Source organism: Ursus arctos, unplaced genomic scaffold, assembly GCF_023065955.2.
Source record: "Ursus arctos isolate Adak ecotype North America unplaced genomic scaffold, UrsArc2.0 scaffold_18, whole genome shotgun sequence".
NCBI classification, from domain to species: Eukaryota; Metazoa; Chordata; class Mammalia; order Carnivora; family Ursidae; genus Ursus; species Ursus arctos.
In genome coordinates this window covers 46,915,176-46,935,352 of record NW_026622852.1, presented here as the reverse complement: position 1 = coordinate 46,935,352, position 20,177 = coordinate 46,915,176, and the positions used below count along the sequence as shown (strand labels likewise).

Here is a 20,177-nt window from a genome sequence, read left to right as displayed (position 1 = left end):
AGTCTGCAATTTCCAGAGTTCTGAAGTATTTTTAACATGAAGCTGTTAGTCTCTTTGAAACCTGGGCTCCTGTGTTTCCTTTCAAAGAGCAAAGGCTGCCATGCAGGGGAGAGCAGCGCATCTTTCACCCAGTTACGTTCTGAGCTTTATTTTGTTTTCTTTCGCCATTTCTCATCGTCACTCCCCTGCCGCAGGCCCTGGTTTATTCAGCTGCGCTCATACACTCCTCTCCCTGCTAATCCCACTTCTGAGAGTCTTTCCTAAGGAAATCATTTAAATGTAGATAACGCTGTATGTACAAAGATGTTTATTTCATTTATTTATAAAAGTGAAATATTGGAGATGACCTACATGTCAAAGAGGGGACTGGCAGAAGCTATGGTACATGCCTGCCTACCATGGAATTTTAATGCAGTCATTAAAAACTAGGTTTCCAAGGCAGATTCAGTGAGAAAAGTGCTTACAGTAAAATACGAAGGGAAAAGATGAAGTCACAGTACAGTGTCACCCGTGCCAAAATGCAGGGAAGAAAGAATGGAAGGAAATCCTTAACGTGTCCGTAGCGGGCACCTGGAGGACAGCGGCGTTCTTTTTCTTATTTCTGTTACCCATTTCCTGGAACGAGCATATATTCTCTTGGTATCAGAGTTTCTAGAGAAGGAAAAAGAACCTGCACCCAGCAGCTCCTTGGTGATCGGTTTTTAGATTCAGGGCTGTCACCTCCCTCCTAGAACTGGTGCCAGAGCAGTGATGAAGGAGCCTCTAGTCCGAGTGTATTCTTGGTGATCCTACGATAAAGAGCTGGGATTGTTACAAAGAGTATTTAAACAAATGGAACGGGGCCTCTGCAAATGTATGAGTAAGACATTGTTAGGGAACACTTGGTTTTTTAATTTTTATTTGTTTGTTTGTTTTTAATGTCTTCCTTCTTCTTGATGTTCTTTCTGCTTCCAGGAAAATCAGTCGAAGTGGACACGAGCCCCCAGAATGAAGTGATGGAGAGGTGAGTGTATGCCATTGGGGAAGACCGTGTGGTCGGTTTGCCTGCTGGGCATGCTGGCTCCCTCCTGTTCGGTTAGTTTCCTGCTTCTTGTGGGTAAAGCACAAACACGCTATGACACTGACAGTGGCCACGCACAACCAGGCGTGTGCTGTGTGCCCTGCAGCCTCCATCCAGTCGTTTGAGGCCATTCCTGGCGTCTGTCTGTCAGGTGCTTTGACGAGGATGACACATGCCTTCTATTGGCCCCTGGGTACCTGTAGGATCGATTTCAGATACCTTAGCCTGACCGTTGAGGCCCTTCTCAGTCTGACTCGCCTTTCTTTCTCTCATGCTCTCCATGCTTCCGTCTTCTCTGACTTTTTATTGTTGTGCAGCCCATGCCTGAACACAGGCTGTGCACTCGACTTCTTCCTGCTGTAGTTTGAAGATCCTTCTTCAGAGTCCGTCTATGTGGCAATGAACCTGGCTCTCCCCAGCATCCCTGCCTCCCTTCTGTATCCCCGGATCAGTTATGCTTCCTGCAGCACTTGGCACATCATCACATTGCAGCACTGAGCACATGGCATCGTAGTACACCCTGCATTTATCTTTCCGTTCCCAGAATTCCTCGGAAGAGGAAAGGAGCTAGCATGCCCGGGGTACTGGTGTGTGTCAGCTGCTGCCGTAGGCGTTCACGTTCATTCTTTCCGACCCTACCAGGCAAGCCTGTTATTCCCATTTTAGGACGGGGAACCTGAGGGTCACAGTTGCATGCTTGCCATTAAGAGGCGGAGCTGGGGTTTGAATTTGAATCTGTCAGACTCCCGGGCTCTTATTATTGTTGCATATTGCCTTTGGAAGACAAAGACTGTGTCTTGAATATCTCTACACCTGCTCCAGCCCCAACTGTCTGGCATGTGGCTGGAATTTGAAAAATGTTCATGGAATAAATGTGTTGTATACTTTCCTAATTCGGCTTGATGGCCCACAGGAAATGTCAAGGTCTCGCCCCCCTCTGTTCCCTTGTTAAAGGTTCAGACTGTTGTGAGTGCTACAGGTATTTCCCTCCTCTTTGGAGCAGTGAGGCTTTGGGCTTCTGGGGGTAAAATAAAGAAACAGAGACCAGAATTTTAGACTTTCTTGGCGTCACGAAGGCCACAGCGTCATTAGAGTGAACAGTGGGAAGCATCACAGCTCACCGGAGGACGTTTCAATCAGAGCTTCTGTACGTTCAGAAGAAATATTCCTTTCCCACCGCAGTATTTTCTCAGATCCCTCCCAGTTCAGCCCTCTCCTTCCATCCTTCTAATAACGGATCACATCTCAGTGGCAGGCTGTGGAGAGGGCAAGTAAGGCCTCCCAGAGTGGAGACAGTCTTAACTGAGATCTAAAGGATGAGAGGCCTGGGGCAGGGATTGTCGGAGAGTGTCTGCGCACGAGGTGAGGGAGATGTGGCCCTTGTGAGCTGGTGCAGGGAACTCGAGGGTCAAGTCTGGAGAGGCAGGCGGGGCTGTGCTGGGCCGGTCCTCAGAGTCTGTGTTAAGGGTCCAAATTTCTGTGCTACAGGAAGAGGGGAGTCTTTGAAGGAGGATAAGCTGGGGCTAGACAAAGTCAGATTTGCTGTTGTGAAAGATGAGCGTGGTTGCTTGGAGAGGGGGCTGGAAGGAGGCAGGGAGCCTCTTTCAGCCCTTCTCAGCCATGTGTCACCCTTCCCATCTCTGACAGGTTGGTTTCTTTTCCTTCTGTTCTGCTTTTTTCTGCTGTAGGCTTAGCGCTCGCACAGGTCACTCCTAAGCTAATTAAATGGGTGCCCTTGGCCCATTCGGCACTTTTGCAAGGCAGCGGCAAGCCCGTGCATCCATCACGCTGTCTGAGCGAACTTGCATCTGGTGTTTACCTGTTAATGAATGCGTTGCAGCTTTGGAGTCCTTTGCTCTTGTCTGAGCTCATGAATAATGAGACAAGAAGTAATAGGAAAAAGTGGGAGAAAAAAAGAGCTTAAATTAAGGAGCTTATCTCTAATGGAGATGCATGTGGGCTTTTCACCAAGTTCAGGGTGTTTTTCCTCATGGCTCCCGTGGCTCTTGGGAAATAGGGGTTAATAACCAGATGATTGCCAGAATGGTGGCGTTGAGACCTGCTTGGGGGCCATGAGGGGTTTGAGATTGTTAAACCCATAAGGCCACTTCATGGGTTTGAGTTGGCCTCCTACTTTCTCCTGGGTCCCAGAATGAGCTCGGCCGCTTACAAGCCGTGAGACTGTGGGCAAGCTCACGACGCGCCTCAGGAGCCCCCACTCTGAATGAGGACAGTCATGCCTACCTCACAGGGTCTCTGGGGGGATTAAGTAACATGCCTGGTGCAGAGGGGGCACTTGGTAGGCAGCTGCCAGTGATGCATGCTGTCTCGGAGGGCCCCTCCCCGTAAGCCGGACAGGGGCTCCCCCCTTCTTCATTGGCTCCAGACTCAAGCCCACCGAGCGCTTTTTAGAGCGTTCTCACTAATAAAATGCTCTAGGGAAGCAAAAGGGCTCCAAAACAAAGTTGCAAATACGGGGAACTGACAAAGGACCAAGTAATCTTAAGTGTTCCTATGGGAAATGATTTCTCTTTCAATCCCTACGGTGAAGGTTGGAGGAAGACAGTGTAACCTACCAGCACATCCTCCCGGAGTCTCCTGAGCCGTCTGCCTCTCATGCATTGTCCGATTGTGAAATGTCCGAGAAGTCCTCCGTCCTCTCACGAGACCAGAAGCAAGACAGCGAGACTGGGAAGACCTCGGTCTTGGCCAACCATTTCTCTCAAGGTAAGCTAAGCTTTGCTAAGCATTTTGGACACAGCCAAGGTTTCCTGGTCTAAATAGTAATTTGCCATCTTGCGTGAGTAAGCAGAGTGTAGTGACATTTGAATATTTGTCTGATGAAGGGAGATCCTGCCAGGGCCCGAGCTGGTCATTCAGACTATCATTTATCACGGGGGAAAGCTGCGGTTGTTGAAAGTGTTGATGATGGGGGAAGAGTCATTTTTATTTCTCAATGATGACTTATTATGTGACTTGCCATTTCCTTGCTCTTCTGACAGGGGCAGAAACCAGGCTGGCAAGCAGTGAGGTTATGTGTCCGTTCCAAGTCTGGTTAATCTCCTCTGGTTCCTTTCAGACTCTTCCTGAGGTCATGTCACTTTGAAGACCCTCGCTTTGAATTGTACCAGAATACCTAACCACCACCCCCCGCCCCCGAACCCCCGTTTGGGTATTTTGTAATTCTAGCAATCTGCAGTGTTTCCCTCTAGGGTGTGACCCTTCGTCCACTGGGTCAGCCCCTCGTCCTGCCTCTGACTGTGGGCTGTGGGCTCACTTGGCAGAACCAGCCTCCCAAAGCTCCGCCTGCCCCTGAGCTCTCCTTTACCTCCTCTGTATTTGCAGTCTTCATGCCCTCCTGCTGGGGTATTCGGTAAGGCTTAGTGTTTATAAGTCCATGTATTTCAGAAGTTCAAGGGACAGTATGGACCAGGGATTGGCAAATTTTTCCTAGGAAAGGGCAGATAGTAAATATTTTCGGCTTTGCGGAGCATATGGTCTTTGTTGTAATTACTCAATCCTGTTGTGGTAGCAGAAAGCAGCCATAGACAAAATGTAAATGAACGAGTGTGGCTCTGTTCCAGCGAAACCTTATTTCCCAAAACAGGTGGTGGGTGGGTTCGACCCAGGAACTGTGGTTTTCTGACCCGTGGTGTAGATTCTGGACCTTAGCTGACATCCTCTGGTCTCGCCTTTCTTCCAGTGGTTGTTTGCAGGGCACCCAGCATGGACTCAGAGCACGAATCAGACCCTGGCACCTCCTTTCTAAAAGCTTTTTGTTAACACCTGATCACATAGAAAGAACTGTGGTTTTCAAAAATTTAAAATCTTTTTTAGCAACAACCCTCCCCCCCCCCCCCGCTTTGTTTTGGATGAACTTTACACGGAGGCCTGATACGTAATAGAGATACGGGTGAGACTTTGTCCTCCGTGGTGGCTCTGAGGCTCCTTTGGGACACTCAGGGCCCAGAGGAGCACAGTTTGAAAACCCACCTAGGGCACCAAGTGCTCTGTTTGATAGAAGGGAGGTGTCAGCTGGGCTCCTACTAGTAGCCAGTCACCGCGATTTGCTTTCTTTGGGTTTCTGGCTGTATGCCTGTATGATTTCTGTGAGTTTCTGTGTACCGGGTTTCTCTCGGTTATTTCTGGCTCTTTGATCTGCCTTCTCCTACTGTGGGTCAGACCCATGAGTTGTTTCCCTGCCCTTAGCTGCACTTTTTCTGCACTGTATCAGCCTGGCAAGGAACCCAGTCCCTTTCCAAGAACCCCTGAGACTGTTTATGTGAGAGGAACACCCTCGATTGAGGGCTTGAGGAATTACAAGGGGGCGAGGGTTACAGTGCAGCAAGCCAGAGCTTTTCATGGGAACCCTTGAGATCCCTGTTGTTTAAAACCCTTCTGCTATGGTATGGGCACCTCGCTCTAGATTCCTCTTGCCGGCCTCTCTTTTTTCTACCCTCCCACATGTCTGCCACCCCAACCTTGGTTTATTTCCAGCATAGAACCTGTAGGCATCTCCTTATGTCTTATTATTCTGGGGACCCATGACCTTGGGCTTGTCATGCCTTCCCAGTGCATTAGCAGGCACTTCCCTGAAGGGGCACGGTGCTCTCTGGAGCCGTCCTAGTAAGCCCACTCTAGCTTCTTGGGTTTGTTTCTCTTCAGACTTTTGGTCTCTGCATCTGTTTTTTCCTTTTGTCATGTTTATATTCTAAGTAGAGAGATAATTTAGTATTTTTCCTTTTTGCACTTGACATTCTATCATAAGCTTTCTGACATGTTGTTACATACCATCATTTTTAGTGGCTTTGGAATAGTCCGTTGAATGGCTGAACTGCAGTTTTCCTTATGTTCCCCTCTTGCTGAACATTTAAGTCATTTCTAAAATTTCACAATTGTGAACACTGCTGCAGGGAATATCTTTGAACAGGAAGCGTTCCCCTTATTTCGGCGCATTTTCTTAACCTAGATTTTGTGAAGTGAAACTACTAGGGCTGAAGATACACAGTTTTTGTTGGTTGCTTCTTGCAGGATTTATGGTTTTGAAGAGTTAGCATTTGTCAGAAGGATATTTATTGGAAGAGGGACAGATATTTTTCTCCCATTTTGTAAAGACGAGTCTAGTGTTTCCTTCTCCTTGGTTGGGGCTGCATAATTAATAAGTGGTATCCAGTTCGACTGGGAATGTTTTCTTAAGCCCCGTTGATGAGTCCGGCTCCGGGCCAGACCCAGTAGGAGGTGATGTGTACTGACGGCTGCTAAGCCTTAGTACCCCAGAAGCCGGCCGCGTGTGATATGGACATAAACCAGCAAGGAGGATTGCGCTCAGAATAGATAAGTTCCTCCGCACTCCGTCCGGACTAGTGGCTGGAAGATTGGCAGGGCGGCAGGGCAGGGACGGGAGGGGTGGCCGGGAGTTTGCTGCAGACAGGGTCCTCCAGCGCCGGGCTGGCCACGAGGGCCTCACGCATCCCACCAAAGGACTTGCCACACTCCTGGCATTAATAGGAGATAGCTGAAGGTCTGGGAATTAAGTCGTCTCATAAACATTCAGATTCATGGCAGAATTACTATTTAATTAGGAAAAGATCTGTAACATTGTGCTACTTTTAAATGAAAGTCATTTTGGAGGAATTAAAACTGGGTCATAACATTAGTAGAATGTTTTAAAACAAACATTACTAAGACACACTGAGTGTACTGTAATTGATGAATTAAAGACATTAGTTTTGCCTTTGGATACTTGATGTGGTTATGCTTTAAACACTGATTCTAGAAACCTACCTCCAGATTGCAGCTGTGCTTCCTCCTTTCTTTGTTAAAGTGAGATGTGGCAGAGGCTGAAAAAATAGGACATGCTCATTGTAGAAAATTTGGGAAATTTAAATTTTTATCTATTACTGTTACATTGAGATAGAATATCGAAGTTTTGAAAAACCTGAAATCTACCACCCAGAGGCAACTGCTGTTAATATCTAGGGGTAGATTTTGTTATTTTGTGTTTATGTGTCTTTTTTGCCCACAAATTTTTAAATGGAGTTATAATTATGCTGAATAATCCTTGTTGCATCTGTATTTTTCTGTGATATTGTATGGTCTTCATAATATCATTTCAGTAGCTGTAGAATACTGCATCACAGTAATGTAACGTGATAGAGTTTATTTAATAATTTGAGTTACGTTCAGTTTTTACTGTTCTATAATAGTGCTTCAGATGAACATTTTCATGCATTCTGGCAAATGGTTGTCAGCATCTCTGGTGATCTCTTTGCACAGATTCCTAGAAGTAGAATTATTTGAGGAAAGACATTGGAAAAGAACCTTTCTGAGGCTGATGATAAAAATAGATCCCAAAAGTCACGCACATTTATATTCACGCGAACAGGATGCGCTCTGGAGAGTATACCCTTCTTACCATTTTCACTCGCGCTGGGATTACTGTTTTGCTGTGTTTTTAAGTCTTAAATGAATAAGCGATAAATGGATAAACGTATTCCTTCCAGAGAAATATCTGGATTCATCATGAAAGTGGTTTATTCCACTCTCGGGCAATTCAAGCAGACTTGAAAGTGATCTGTTAGTTTCACCATAAGGAAGATTTTAAATTAATATTTGATCTTTAGAAGAATAAAGGGCCGCATTAGAGTGAGCATTAAAATTGTATGGGATATAATTTTTCCATGTGATGTAAAACACCCTCCTCGTGGAGGTCTGCAGAGAACCATTACAGAACTGTGTCTGTGGGCTGTGGGCAGTCGCTCAGCCTCACCAAGCCCGGGAAAGCGTTGCCAGTTACCGACGATCTGAATACATCCAGCACGACTTGGAATTTTAAGATCTTTGCATAATCTGTAAATTATTCAATTTGTTGGGGGCTTCAGGCTTTAAATTAAAAATAACTCTCCTTCCTGTAGACTTAGTAATGGAACATATACAAGAAATTCGAAGTTTGAGGAGACATCTAGAAGAATCTATTAAAACAAATGAGAAACTTCGGGGACAGCTGGAACGGCAAGGGTCTGAACTCGATCCAGGTAAGGGAGAGCCGCCCCAGAGAGCTGTTGCACGCCAGTGAGGGCTTCCTGTGGGGCGCGTTTGCCTGGGTCAGCGCGCCCTGTGTTGGGGCAAGCTTCTCACTCACTGGTGGCCAGAGAGATTTCAGCCCGGGTCCCGACCTGGCTCCTTACCTCCACGGTGACCTCACTTAACACTGCGGACTATCAGTTACAGTAATTTATTTATAAAGTGGGGATAATCATCCCCGTTTTATCCCGTGGCGACGAGGGTTAAGTGAGCTGACCGGAGCAAGTGGCCCCCACAGTCCTTGGCACTGAAGGAGTCTGCTGGCCTCGGCACCCTGGATTGTGGCTGGGTCCTCCTCTGACTCTGGTCGCTGGAGAGAAACAGAGAGGTATTTTAAGATAAAACGGAGCAGTATTTCGTCTTTTCGTCAATAATGGATCTTCAAAGTATTAGCATGTTGGCAGTCTGGCGAGTGTCACAGGCTGGCGACAAGGTTGCCAGCATGCCTGCATAAAAACACAGTTAGGTCTGAATGGAATATTCTTCCATGCAGAACTTAAAAATATGTATTTTTCCCATAGGGAAGACATTCACATGGTGCGAAGCTTATTATCTCCATTCTGTACCCATTCATCCTACTCTCCCTTCTCTCCGCCCACCTCTGCTCGTTGTCTTCCACACCCTTACAGTGCTTTCTCAATGCAAATACAAATCTATGTGCTTATTCTCTCCCTCACCCAAAAGCTAGAATACTTTCTATCTGCCATTCTGTCCCTTTTTCATTGAACAATATATTTTGGACATCTTTCCTCATTGCTCCAAAGAGATTGTTTTCATTCCACGAAGCATGTGTCTTGAGAGCAGCTTTTGTGCCCCGGGAAAAGCCTGAGTTTGTTAGGGAGCTGCACTGAGCTGGGGGTGGACCCCAGCTCTTCTGTTTATTAGCTTTGGGACTTTTGGGCAAGTCACCCCGCCTCTCCCAGACCTAATTATTTTATAAAACAGCCATCGTGCGATTCAGTGAGGCAGTGCTCTGAATAGGGCCTTGCTCCGTGCCTCACTCAGTAAGTGGTGGTTTTCCTTGTCATTGTCATGTAATTTTACTGTTTTATTTTGTATGACATTATTAGTTTAGCATTGCAGAGCTCTGCAACAAGTGGGGACGCAGACATTTTTAGAGACGAAATAACTGAGTTCTAGAAAGATGTACTCAGTGGCAACAGCACTTGAGTCCTTGGACCCCTGGTCCAGTTCTCATTCCTATCTAGCACATCATAGCCCTCTGCCTAGAAGGATCTTTCCAAAGCGCTGTGTGTACTGATGTGCTGTAGTCCGCGAGGTAAACAGAGTGGATCCAGGCCCTCCCACCCCCTCCCCCCATCCTGCTTCCTCCCTCTCCATCACCCCAGGGAAATTGATTAACCTGAGTTATTAAGTCATATCAAACACAGGGAAGAAATACATGCCTGGGCCCTTCACATTCACTCGTGGTAATACCCGAATTAGATTCATTCTGTTTTGCATTTTTCCTGGCGAATCCAATTATAGAATTATTTGGGAGCTCAAATGGCCACCAGCTACAATGGAGCTGGCGATAGCTCTGGAGAATAATTCTCTCTGATGGGAAGGGTTACAGAAAGGCATTCTCAAAGTGTTTACACGGGTGGAAAGACACGCTGTTCTCACCGTGTTGTCACAATCTCTAGAAAGACAAAGGAATAAAAGTGGCTCCGCCTCCCCACTGCTGTGAGGTGTTCATCTTGGGAGCAGGTCTGAGCCGGGCATGGCTCCTTGTGAGGCTGAGGCAGAGTATTGTTAAAAAGTGTCACCTCGCATGTTAACTTCTCATAAGGTGGAGGAGCTGGTAGTGACAGCCTTCCGAGGAGACCCCGCCAGCTAAGGCCCTGTCACACTCTGTCCTCTGGCCTGACTCTTCCTTTGAGAAGTGGCCGCCCTCGCTGTGGTCAGAGCAGACTTGTTCTGTAGGATTGTTCCTGTTCATGCAGATGGCACTTTGGTCCTGTTTTTGGCTCTAGCCCACCACCAGTCATGATCTTAATACAAATGATAACAGCAGTAATAATAACAACATGCATCATTTTTATTGGGCTCGTGGAGACTTAGGGAAGTGATGTGATGAGCCTGAGGTCATACAGCTATTACGAAGCCAGAGCCATGATTCAGACCCAGGTGTCTCCAAGAGGACACCAGAGTTCATAGGGGAGAGAAGAGGAGATTGACGGGGAGAGACACGTGTGAGTGAAAAATTACATGGCGTTGTGATTTGTGAATCGTTAACATGAGGGAAGGTGGTGTAGAGCGGAGAGAGTGTGCAGCGTTGGCTTCTGGGAGGCTGGACATCCCACCGTCCTTACGGGGAGTTTGAATATTACCGGTCATCAGTTGTGTACCAGGAGTGCTTTCAGCTGCAGAGAACAGAATATGAGTAAAAACTGGTGTAATGGAGATTTATGCTTTCTTACACAACAAGAAATCCAGACTCAGGCAGTTCCAAGGCAGGTTTACTGGCTCAGGGACAGGATAGCAGGGCTTGGGGTCAGTTTCCAGGATGACCGCGGTAATTCCAAGCATCACGTCCTCTCAGCAGTGTCCACTGCATGGCAATGAAGATGGTGGGGCTCCTCCCTGTCCTCTTCTCATCCGGGTGAGAAATCTTTCCCAGAAGCCTTCAGCAGGCTTCCCGTCAGGTCTCATTGACCGGGAGTGGCAGCTGGCCATGTTCTAACTGTACCAGAGTCTGGGAAAGCAGCGTCTGGCTCTGCAGTGTAGTAAGGAAGGCGGGGAGGGAAGAGTGCCTGCCCCATGTAGAAAGCCCCATGCCCTCCGGAGGGTAGCGTGTTCCTTTGCTTTGAGCGTCATAAATGGTGCAGGCATAGAAAGCTGTCCGGCCAGAGGAAGGGTAGGATTTTAGGAGCTAGACCACAGCCTGGGCAGGTATTTATAGATGAGGAAATGGGTCAGAGTTTGTAAGTAATCTCAAACCCAGTCTGTCTGGCTTCAGACCGTGAGCTTTTTAATAAACACTTAGAGGCAGTGAACTTGAGCTAGGAGTTGAAAGACGAGTGCGATTTTGACCAGTCAAGAGGAGCTGGGCATTCTAGGCACAAGGAATAAAGACCTCACTGTACAAAGTCAGGGAAATGTGTGACCGCACATTGTATGAGGGCACAGGCGTAGCCCGGTCTGGCTGCATTCGGGGACACTAGAGTTGAGGGTGGAGAGGGAGGGGGCTGTGCCCGAGATTGGCGTGTAGTCATGGAGATCTGAAGTTTGTTCGATTGCCTGTATTCGCAGCGGAGGGCCGTCTCGTGTTTCTGAGCAGAGACTATCACGAGCGGACTGTGTGCAGCCCCACCGGCAGAGTAGCAGGGAGGCAAGGTCGGGGTGCGCTGGTAGGGTCTGAACTACAGGGCCAGAAAAAGAGTGAGTCAGTGTCTGAGGCATTTGGGAGGAAGAACCAGCAGTCGTGATTGCCTGGTTGGGCAGTGTTGAGGATGGCTCCAGGTTTCAGCTCGGAGGAGGGGTGATAGAGATACCGTCCGTAGGGGAGGGCAGAAACAGACCTGTTCACCTCTGTTCACCCTTAGGATGTAAGAATGGTGGGAGGGGGACTTTTGCCACCTCTTTCATGCCCACTCTCATTTCCCTTTGGGCTCTGGTGATGCCTCATCTGGTTCACAGCAGTGATTGCATGTTGTGTTTCCTCATTGTTTAAAACTGTTTTCTAGAAAGTTCCAACCATACTGATCTGGTGACCATAAATCACTATTTATGTGTGTTTTTATAGGGTCTACAAATGCTTTTGCTTATGGATCAGAGCTGCATAATTCTCTGACATCAGAGATCTGTTTCCTGAGAAAGCAGAACCAGGCTCTCAATACGATGCTGGCCAAGGGATCCAGAGGTAGGAACTAGAGGAGCCATCTGCAGCCTGGACCCCCACAGCCCTCTGTGGCATGGAAAGAGCGTATTAGAGTCTGACCAACCCAGATTCAAATTCTGTGGCTCTGTGACTTTGGGCAGGTCACTTAACCTCTCTGAACCTCAGTATTCTTAGCTGTAAAATAGGAGTACCTCATGGGGCTGTTGTGACAGTTAGCCCTGTGAAGCCCCCAGCATGGTGTGTCTAGTAAGTACACAGCTTACAGTGGAAGACAGAAAGGCTAGAAATCTATTACTGCCAAAAATCTCATCCAGAGATTCCCTCTTATCAGGAAGGTTTTTCCAGTATTTCTTAGGAAGATCCCTTCTCTTAATTGTTTCTTTTTAGAGCTTAGACCCCGAAGAGCTTTCACCTACATTATCTCCTAATACTTAAAATGTTTCTGGATGGAGGAATTATTAGTCCTGTTTTACAGATAAGAACCTGAGGCCTAGGGAATTGACCTTCCTGTGGTCCTGGAGCTAGAAATCGTAGAACTAGGAGTTGGGCCAGCTTCTCCCATTCTCCCTGGAGGATATTGATGCTGCTTTTGGCTTAAGAGATAGAATTGAGGCTTTTGAAGATCATTCATTCACTCAGCAAATGTGTCAGAGCCTGCGTAGACTAATACAGAAATGAGTGGGTCCTGGTCCCTTCCCTCGAGGGGCTCGTGGTCTGATGGGAGAGAGAACCAGGTAACCCATGGCAGGCCAGCGTGACAATCAGCCAGGACAAAGGCATGCTAGGGGAGCACAGGACCCTGGGGACAATGTCTTGACCCAGGGGAAGCTCAGCTTCAAGAGCTCAGTCCAGCAGTTTAAGTAGGGATTAGCCACAATGCCTAAGGTTCAGAAGAGCCCGGGCCTTTTAAATAGAAGAAGGAGAGCAGACAAAAAGCCTAGGGGTTAGTGGTGGGGAGAGTATAGACCAGTCAGAAATTGTAGGAAGTGAGTGTGGCTGGAATCTGAGGGAGGAAGGGAACGCTTGCTCAGAAATCGTCATGCCATGAAGGGTGGTTTCAGAAAAGCTGGGTCTGAGTCTTGGCTCTGGCACTGTTTGGCTCTGTGACCTTGAGAAGTGTTCACCTTGTGATCCTTTGTTTCCGATCTGAAAAATGGGGAGAAAAACCGTACCTACTCGGACGTTCGCTACAAAGATGAAATAAGATGATACCCGTGCAGGTTTTAGCGTAAGGCCTGCAGTCAGAGCTGCAGGATGTAAGAATGGGCCACCAGCGGCCCCGCGAAGAGCTGGCCTGGGGAGTGCTTACACCCCTCAGAGCTCTGGTGAAGCTTCGCACTAAGCCCTTTACGTGGAGTATCTCAGTTCATCCTCACAGTGACGCGTGTGGGGGAACGGAGGCACAGGGAAGTCAAGAAACTGCGTCGAGGTTTTGGTGCCCGTGGGCAGCAGGGTGCACTTGAACTCGCCACTCTGCCCCCAGGTCACGCTTGTAACTGCCTGTCTCCAGGCCCTGGGCGTGTTTTATTCCTCAGGGGAGGTGCTGTCGTCCCAGCCTGAGGAGTGGAAGGGCCCAGCCCTGCTGGCCTCCTTACCGGGGCCCTGTGACTTCCCTCACACCCATTGCCAGAGTTTGGAGCTGTTTCCTGCCTCTGTCTATAATTTATACCTACTGTTTGCTCTGGGAAGGCAAAGTAACTAGGTTTGCACGGCCCATTATTGTATAGAAAATTAAACAGGCCCATTTCATCCCAGTGACGTTTAATCTGCAGCCTTGATGTTGACAGATTTATCTGCCCAAAATGCATAAGATAATTGGAATGCCAAAATCATAAATGCCAGATTAAATCTCATTCTGCTTTGTATTCCTGGAGTGCTCGAGCTGAAGTGCTGTATTTGCGTAATAAGGTTGGAAAAAACAAATGGTCTCTTCTCAGTGGCGCTTTGTTGTGTTTGCAGATAAACAGAAGGAGAATGAAAAGTTACGGGAGTCCCTCTCCAGGAAGGCTGCGAACCTTGAGCTCCTTCAGCGAGAGTATGCCTGTGTGAAGGAGGAAAATGAGAGGCTGCAGAGAGAGGTCTGTGAGCAGGAGAGACACAACCAGCAGCTGCTCCAGGAGGCGTGCAGTAGCCGCAGCGAGCTGAGCAGGTAGGGCTCGGGGGGCCCCCTGGGCTGCGCCAGGCGTCCGGTCCCAGAGCAGGGCGCGCGCTGCCCCTGCCCGAGCACCGGGGAAGGCCAGCAAGCGCTCGGGCACGTGACGTCAGGTGGGCATCACACGCATGGAGCAGAGTCGTCCAAGTGAGCAGGCTGGGGCCTGCGGGGGCAGATCTCTGGTTTTTATCCAGGGGAGGTCAGGAGAGGCCTCTCTGAAAAAAATGGCATTTGAGCCGAGACCCGACGGCAGTGAAGGGGGGGGTGTGAGCTCTGCGGTAGCGGGGTGGGGAGGAGCTCATTTGTGACAGGAAGGGAGGGGGCCCTGGGGCAGGGTATCCTTGGCCTGTGCAGGGCAGAGCAGGGAGGCCAGTGTGGCTGCGGGGAAGGGGGGGCGGAGAGATGGCTGGATGCCCAGTCCCGCAGGCCCTCGCAGCCCTGGGAGGGATCGGCTCATGCCTGGGGAGGCCGTGGGGAGGTTCCGTGCTGAGGGGCGGGAGGCCCACTTAGACATTAAAGGGCCTGTACGGAGGGCCCCTAGTGCAGTTGTCCTGTCCCACGTGTTTCCAGTTGTTCCTCAGAGCTCGGGAGTGCCCCGCTCTTCCAGAGTTACCGATGTCACCCTTGGTCGCCCAGGGGTGGTGCGCTGACGTAGCAAGATCATCGTCTTGCCGTCACATGGTGCGGGCCCCTCCCGAGCTCTGCACCCCTTGCTGAGCCGTAACCTTGTAAGCTTCGCTTCCTGGCATCCCTGCGCTGTGGGGCAGATAGCACGCAGCCGTCGGGTGGCCGTGAGGACGACACAGGGTAGATAACGCACATACGGGGCCGGGCCCAGAGCAGCACTCGGGGAAGGGTGGCCGTGTATGGAATTCTTACCCACCCGCGTCAGGCTCGTCCACACTCTGTGGGCTGCCGGTGGAGGGGCCCGGCCTGTCGAGTCAGTCAGTCCCTGTGTGTCGGAATTAACATCTCCTCCCTGTGGCCGTGGGGCCTTCGCAGGGTGCAGGAGGAGGCAAAGTTGAGGCAGCAGCTGCTGTCCCAGAACGACGAGCTCCTGCAGTCCCTCCGGGTGGAGCTGAAGGTGTATAAGAGGCTGGAGGAGGAGCACAGGAGGCTGAGAGGTACTGGGCGCGCTGTGGCTGGGCTGTGAGCTCACTTCAGCACCCTCTCCCGAAATGCTGTCGTCACACCCCCGCTGGGTAGAGGGGGCACACTTTGCCGCAAGCCCTCTGGCCCACTCTTCTTCTGAAGCAGCTAGAACCATGGAAGGACTTGGGCTCGGGAGCCGGCCCAGCCAAGGCCTGGATTCTCATTGCCCCGCCTCCCGGCTGTGCGACCTTCAGCAGGTCACCTCCCCCCTCTGGGCCTGCTTCTTCCTCCTTAAAACGTGTCTTCTAATACTTAGTCTGTAGAGTTGTGAAAATTCAATGAGATCATTTATGAAAAGCATCCTACCGCAGTACGCGGGACATAGCAGACACTCAGGGAGTAAGTAATTTGATGATGAGTTTTCTGCTAGAGTGTGTTTCTTTTTGCCCATTCATTCGGCCAATATTTCTGGAACACCTACCACATGCGGGGCATTGCTGTGGAGATGGTTGTTGGCCCGGGTCCTCTGACAGATACCAGATCACAGCGACTTGACTGCAAACGCCAATGTTTTAGAATCAATTTTGAGGTGTGGTAGTGTTTTTTTTTTTTAAACTAATTTTCCAGATGGTTTCTCCCTATTGAAAGTTTATCTAGAAAAGGGTCACCTCACACCTTCCATTTTCTCCTCAAGTTGCTTTTCTTATTCTTGCTGTTGTGCCTTTTTTAATATACTGTGGCTCTTAAAATCAGCCCCTTTCATTCTATAATTCCAGCCCAAATAGATTTTATTACTACTAGACATAATTCCGGGTTTGGTGTGCAATTTGCTAGGCTTTTATGGCCAGAAGCGAAAATTAATTTCCAGCTCTTATTTAGCCTGTGGAATAGCAGCAATTAAGTCTGCCAGTATTTTTGTTTTTAAAGTCAAGTTGTTATTTTAAATTGTACCTAGTTCTTAGGAAGGGGAGGGTGGTGGTTGTGGCGGGTTTAAAACACTGTTGAGCTCCTTTGATGGCTGACCCTTTGGTGGTGGAAGACGTCAGGGTTTTCCCCTTGCCCTTGTTTGCAGAGGCTGGAACAGAGGCGTCAGGAGAAGGCTGGAGGGGGCAGGACCCTTTCAGTGACCTGCGTGGTCTCCTAACGGAGATCCAGGCTCTGCGGGGACAGCTGGAAAAGAGCATCGAGACAAACAGCATGCTACAGAGCAAGCTGGAGGAGCAGCTGGCGATGGAGGGAAAGAAGGCTCAGGAAGCAGCCCTCACCGTGGCTCTCCAAACCCTGTCCGTCCCCGAGTGGCCCCCGCAGCTGGACAAGCACGGTACTGCCCCTGCGCCTCCTCCTGGAGATTGCAGCCCTGTGTGTGTTGGCGGGACACGGGAGCTTCTGGGTGGTACCCTTGCCCCACGAAGCTGTCCCTCTGTTGGCAGCAGACACCCAATGCCCCAGAAGCCAAGGGCCTGACTGCTGCTTAGCTGTCACCTTTGGCAGGATGGTGTTATCACCTTCCGGGGCCTCTTGGTGGAGGGAAGTGGAGTTTGGGTTGCCAGCGCTCTCATCACCTCCAGTTGCGTCCCTGCATCCATTCAGCCCTGCCCATATCACTCCACTGCTGAAAATCCTTTTCAGTCCCTCTTACTGCCTTTCAAAGAGAATCTAAACATCTTACTCTGGCTCTCAGGGTCTTGGAGGATCTGAAAAGCATCCTGGTAGGTTTGAAAACTGCTTCTGTTTTGCAATTGCTCACGGGTTTATTGTCTAGCCCTACAGAGGCTGTGTAGGGTCGCAGAGAAAGGACAGGGGGTTCCTGTCACTCCTCTGTCATTTGCCCAGCACTGGGCCAGGAATAAGCCAGCAAATGGTCAGGCTCAAGGCAGTCGGCCGGGCCATCCTCTTTGCTCTGTGGATGAAGGAACTAAGACTCAGAGAGGGTACTGGACTTGCCCAAAGCAACACAGAAAATAGGTGCCAGAGCTGGAGCTAGAAATGATTGTTAGCTCCCGAGACCAGTGCTGTCCCTGGAGGAGCGCCTGACTTCGTGGAGCCTCAGCCTTGGGCCATCATCCGAAGACCCGCAGGGCAGGTGCACACATCCAGTGGGACAGGGAGTGTCCGCATACTTTATAAACAAGCGTTGTATGGAAGTTTGGAGTTCATCTTTCCTGGGATTGGGAATTCTATCTATTGCCTGTAATTTAAAAAAAATTAAAATCTCTTGGGACACCTGGGTGTCTCAGTTGGTTAAACAACTGCCTTTGGCTCAGGTCATGATCCCAGCGTCCTGGGATCGAGTCCCACATGGGGCTCCCTGCTCAGCGGGGAGCCTGCTTCTCCCTCTGCCTCTGCCCCTCCTCTTCGCTTATGCTCTCTCTCTCTCTGTGACAAATAAATAAAATCTTTAAAAACAAAAATAAAATCTCTTAAAGAGCACCCAGTCAGCATGCTGTAGAGCTTGTAGTGATTGGTTTATCGATCGCTCCTTGATGAGGAATTTAAAATTGTCACCAGAAGATGATGTGATGATACGAAAAAAAGAAAGTGGAAAAAAAAAATCCTTCGTGATTCTGCAGAACGATATTTTGCTTTGCATATTTCTCTTCCTTGGGCGATCACATGCAGGCATGAACTTACATTGTTATGTTGTGTTTTGTGCCGTTCTGCCTCCTTTCTTTGTTTTTGCCCAATATTACATCGTAAGTGTTTCCCACCCTTTCACACGGGCTTCCTGATTACTGTTTTCAGACGACTCTCAGTCACAAAACCATTACTGTGGTGATCATTAAAGTGGTCTCTGATTTGGAGCTTTAATAAACGTCGATGTTAATGTGCTTTTTGCTGTTAAACAGCATTCTTAGGATAAAAGTCCTACCAGCAGAATATCAAAGGGTTGGAAAGGAGCCATGTTGCTGCCTTCTGCATGGGATGGCCATCAGCAGTGGGTATCTCTGCTTTAAATATAGGTCTGCTCCTGGCCCTTCTTAGGGTTTGGCGGAGATGGGACCAGTGGGTCTGTGGGGTGCACTGGGGAGTTTGGGGCAGGGAGGACGATTCAGGGCTGGGGCTGCCCGGGAGGGAGAGCAGGGGCAGCTGAAGTGAGGCGGCCACAGGACAGCCTTTGCCTGCTTCTGGAATTTGTCTGGGGTCAGCTGTGGGTGAGCCTCGCGGGAGGCACTCAGGAGAATGTGTTCTGAATCCACAGGGCCGCCTCAGTGCAAAAGTGTCCTCCAGAGATGGTGGGAATTCTGCCGTCGGCAGCGGCCTCTCTTCCTCTGCAGATTTTCCAGGATTGTATTTAGTGCACTTGTTTGAAAGTTCTGCTCTAAGGATGGCTGGTTTGGGCAGAAAGTGATTCCTCTCAGGGGCCAGCTTCTCGGCCCCGGAATCGAAGGTGGCCCTCGGTGGTACTGAGGGGCCCTCCGAGGTGCCTGGGCAGGAAGGAGCTGACTGGCCGTCCTAAGCCCTGGACACTGGGCATGGTCCTTGGTCTTCACTCGGCTGCCAGCACTCTGCTAGTGCTGGGTCGTCTGCTCCTCCCTGAGGCCTGAATGACAGTGCCGTCCTGCCCCCTGCGCTCCTGAGAGTCAGACGTACAAGCAGTCTGGATTTCATGGTGTGGCAGATCGTCTGGGACAGCATCTAACTGGCTTTGCCTCTGACGCTGTTCACTGCATCACTTCCTAAACTCTGCTTTGGGTCCCTTTTGTCTCTTGCTTGGATGCCTGGACAACCTCTGGACTCACCCCTCCAGTCCAGAGCACAGCCCTCAGCTCAGCTTGCCCGGCCTGATGCCCTCGAGGGGGTCCCCACAGTCCTCATGGTTCCAGCCTTGCGTCCCACTGCGGCCCTGCCTTGCACCCTGGGCCCAGCCTGCCACCTGCTCGATCCTCCCTCCGTGCGTCCTGGTGGTTCACTCCTCTGTGCCTGCATTATGTTCCCTCCCTGGGACCGCACGGGCCTGTGCTTCCTTCCCTTAGTCCTGACCACCTAGAAGTGAAACTGCGTGTTGACTTGCTGGACAGGAGGGTCCTTCCAGAGAGGACGCTGGGCCTGCTCACTCTCTGTCCCCAGGGTCCCACAGAGGGGATCCCAGTCCCAGGGAAGATTTGAGTGGATGCTTGTGTGTGTTTGGTACAGTACTCTCATTCAGTTCTTTCTCAAACGCTGATGACAGTTTCTTTTCCTTCTGTTTTGCATCTCGTAGGTGGTGACAAATGCCCCATGGCAATAGAGAACTCCTGTGATCTCTTTGATTCCACCCTGGCGGTCCCACCACGATCAGGTACAAAGCTGAAGCTGGGTAACGGTGGCAGGGTTGGGTTTGGCAGTAGGACTTTTTAAATTGAATGAAAAGGTCCCAAATCCAAGAGAGTGTTTGTCAGGATTTGGGGCTTCACGTTCTCAGCATGTCTAGCTGGTGAGCTCCTCCCCCACGCCAGTTAATCCGCTCCTCGGCGTTACTAACCTCAGCAACGTCATCAGGTCCTTGTTGCCTTAGATGGAAGTGTGGGCACCTTAGTGTGGCTTTAAGGCCCTCCAGCACCCAGTCGCGGGGGGCCCATCCAGCCCTGGCCTTCTGTGTTCGTGTGGTCGTACAGAGGGGTCCCCATCCCGCAGACGGACCTGCACTCTCCTCTCGCTGGGACCGTGCGGTGTGGCCCCGTCCTTTTCCAGGCCACCTTTGTCCCGTTCTCTGCCAGTGCACCTCCTTGTCCTGCCCCGAGCTTCATCATGGATGCAGACTTCTTTGTGAAATGCCTTTCCTGAGGTCCCCAGTTAGAATTATTCATCTGTACTTTGTTGGTCCAAAGGTAAAAAGCAACGGGCTTTACCTCTGTTCAGTGTAATTCTTGCTTCTTGTTCAACCCAGCTCAATTGTTGCTTCTCCTAGGAAGCCTTTCCTGATCTCTCTTCCTGCCCAGAGAATTGATTGTTTCTCCCTCTGAGCT

At 49.8% G+C, this 20,177-nt stretch overlaps 1 protein-coding gene across 10 annotated transcripts in view; it reads left to right on the top strand.

Annotated features, from left to right (window-relative positions):
* CDK5RAP2 (CDK5 regulatory subunit associated protein 2) overlaps nt 1–20,177 on the top strand; it is a 161,664-nt gene that overhangs the window by 129,590 nt on the left and 11,897 nt on the right. For 8 of the 10 annotated variants that reach the window (XM_026513859.4, XM_026513860.4, XM_048223047.2 and 5 more), the window contains 8 exons: nt 955–1,003; nt 3,612–3,787; nt 7,975–8,094; nt 11,892–12,008; nt 13,947–14,136; nt 15,142–15,263; nt 16,304–16,552; nt 19,433–19,510. In XM_026513859.4, coding sequence (XP_026369644.3) covers nt 955–1,003; nt 3,612–3,787; nt 7,975–8,094; nt 11,892–12,008; nt 13,947–14,136; nt 15,142–15,263; nt 16,304–16,552; nt 19,433–19,510 — 1,101 coding nt within the window. The remainder of the gene's footprint in view (nt 1–954; nt 1,004–3,611; nt 3,788–7,974; nt 8,095–11,891; nt 12,009–13,946; nt 14,137–15,141; nt 15,264–16,303; nt 16,553–19,432; nt 19,511–20,177) is intronic. The other 2 variants (XM_048223046.2, XM_026513861.4) reach the window with 1 other exon arrangement.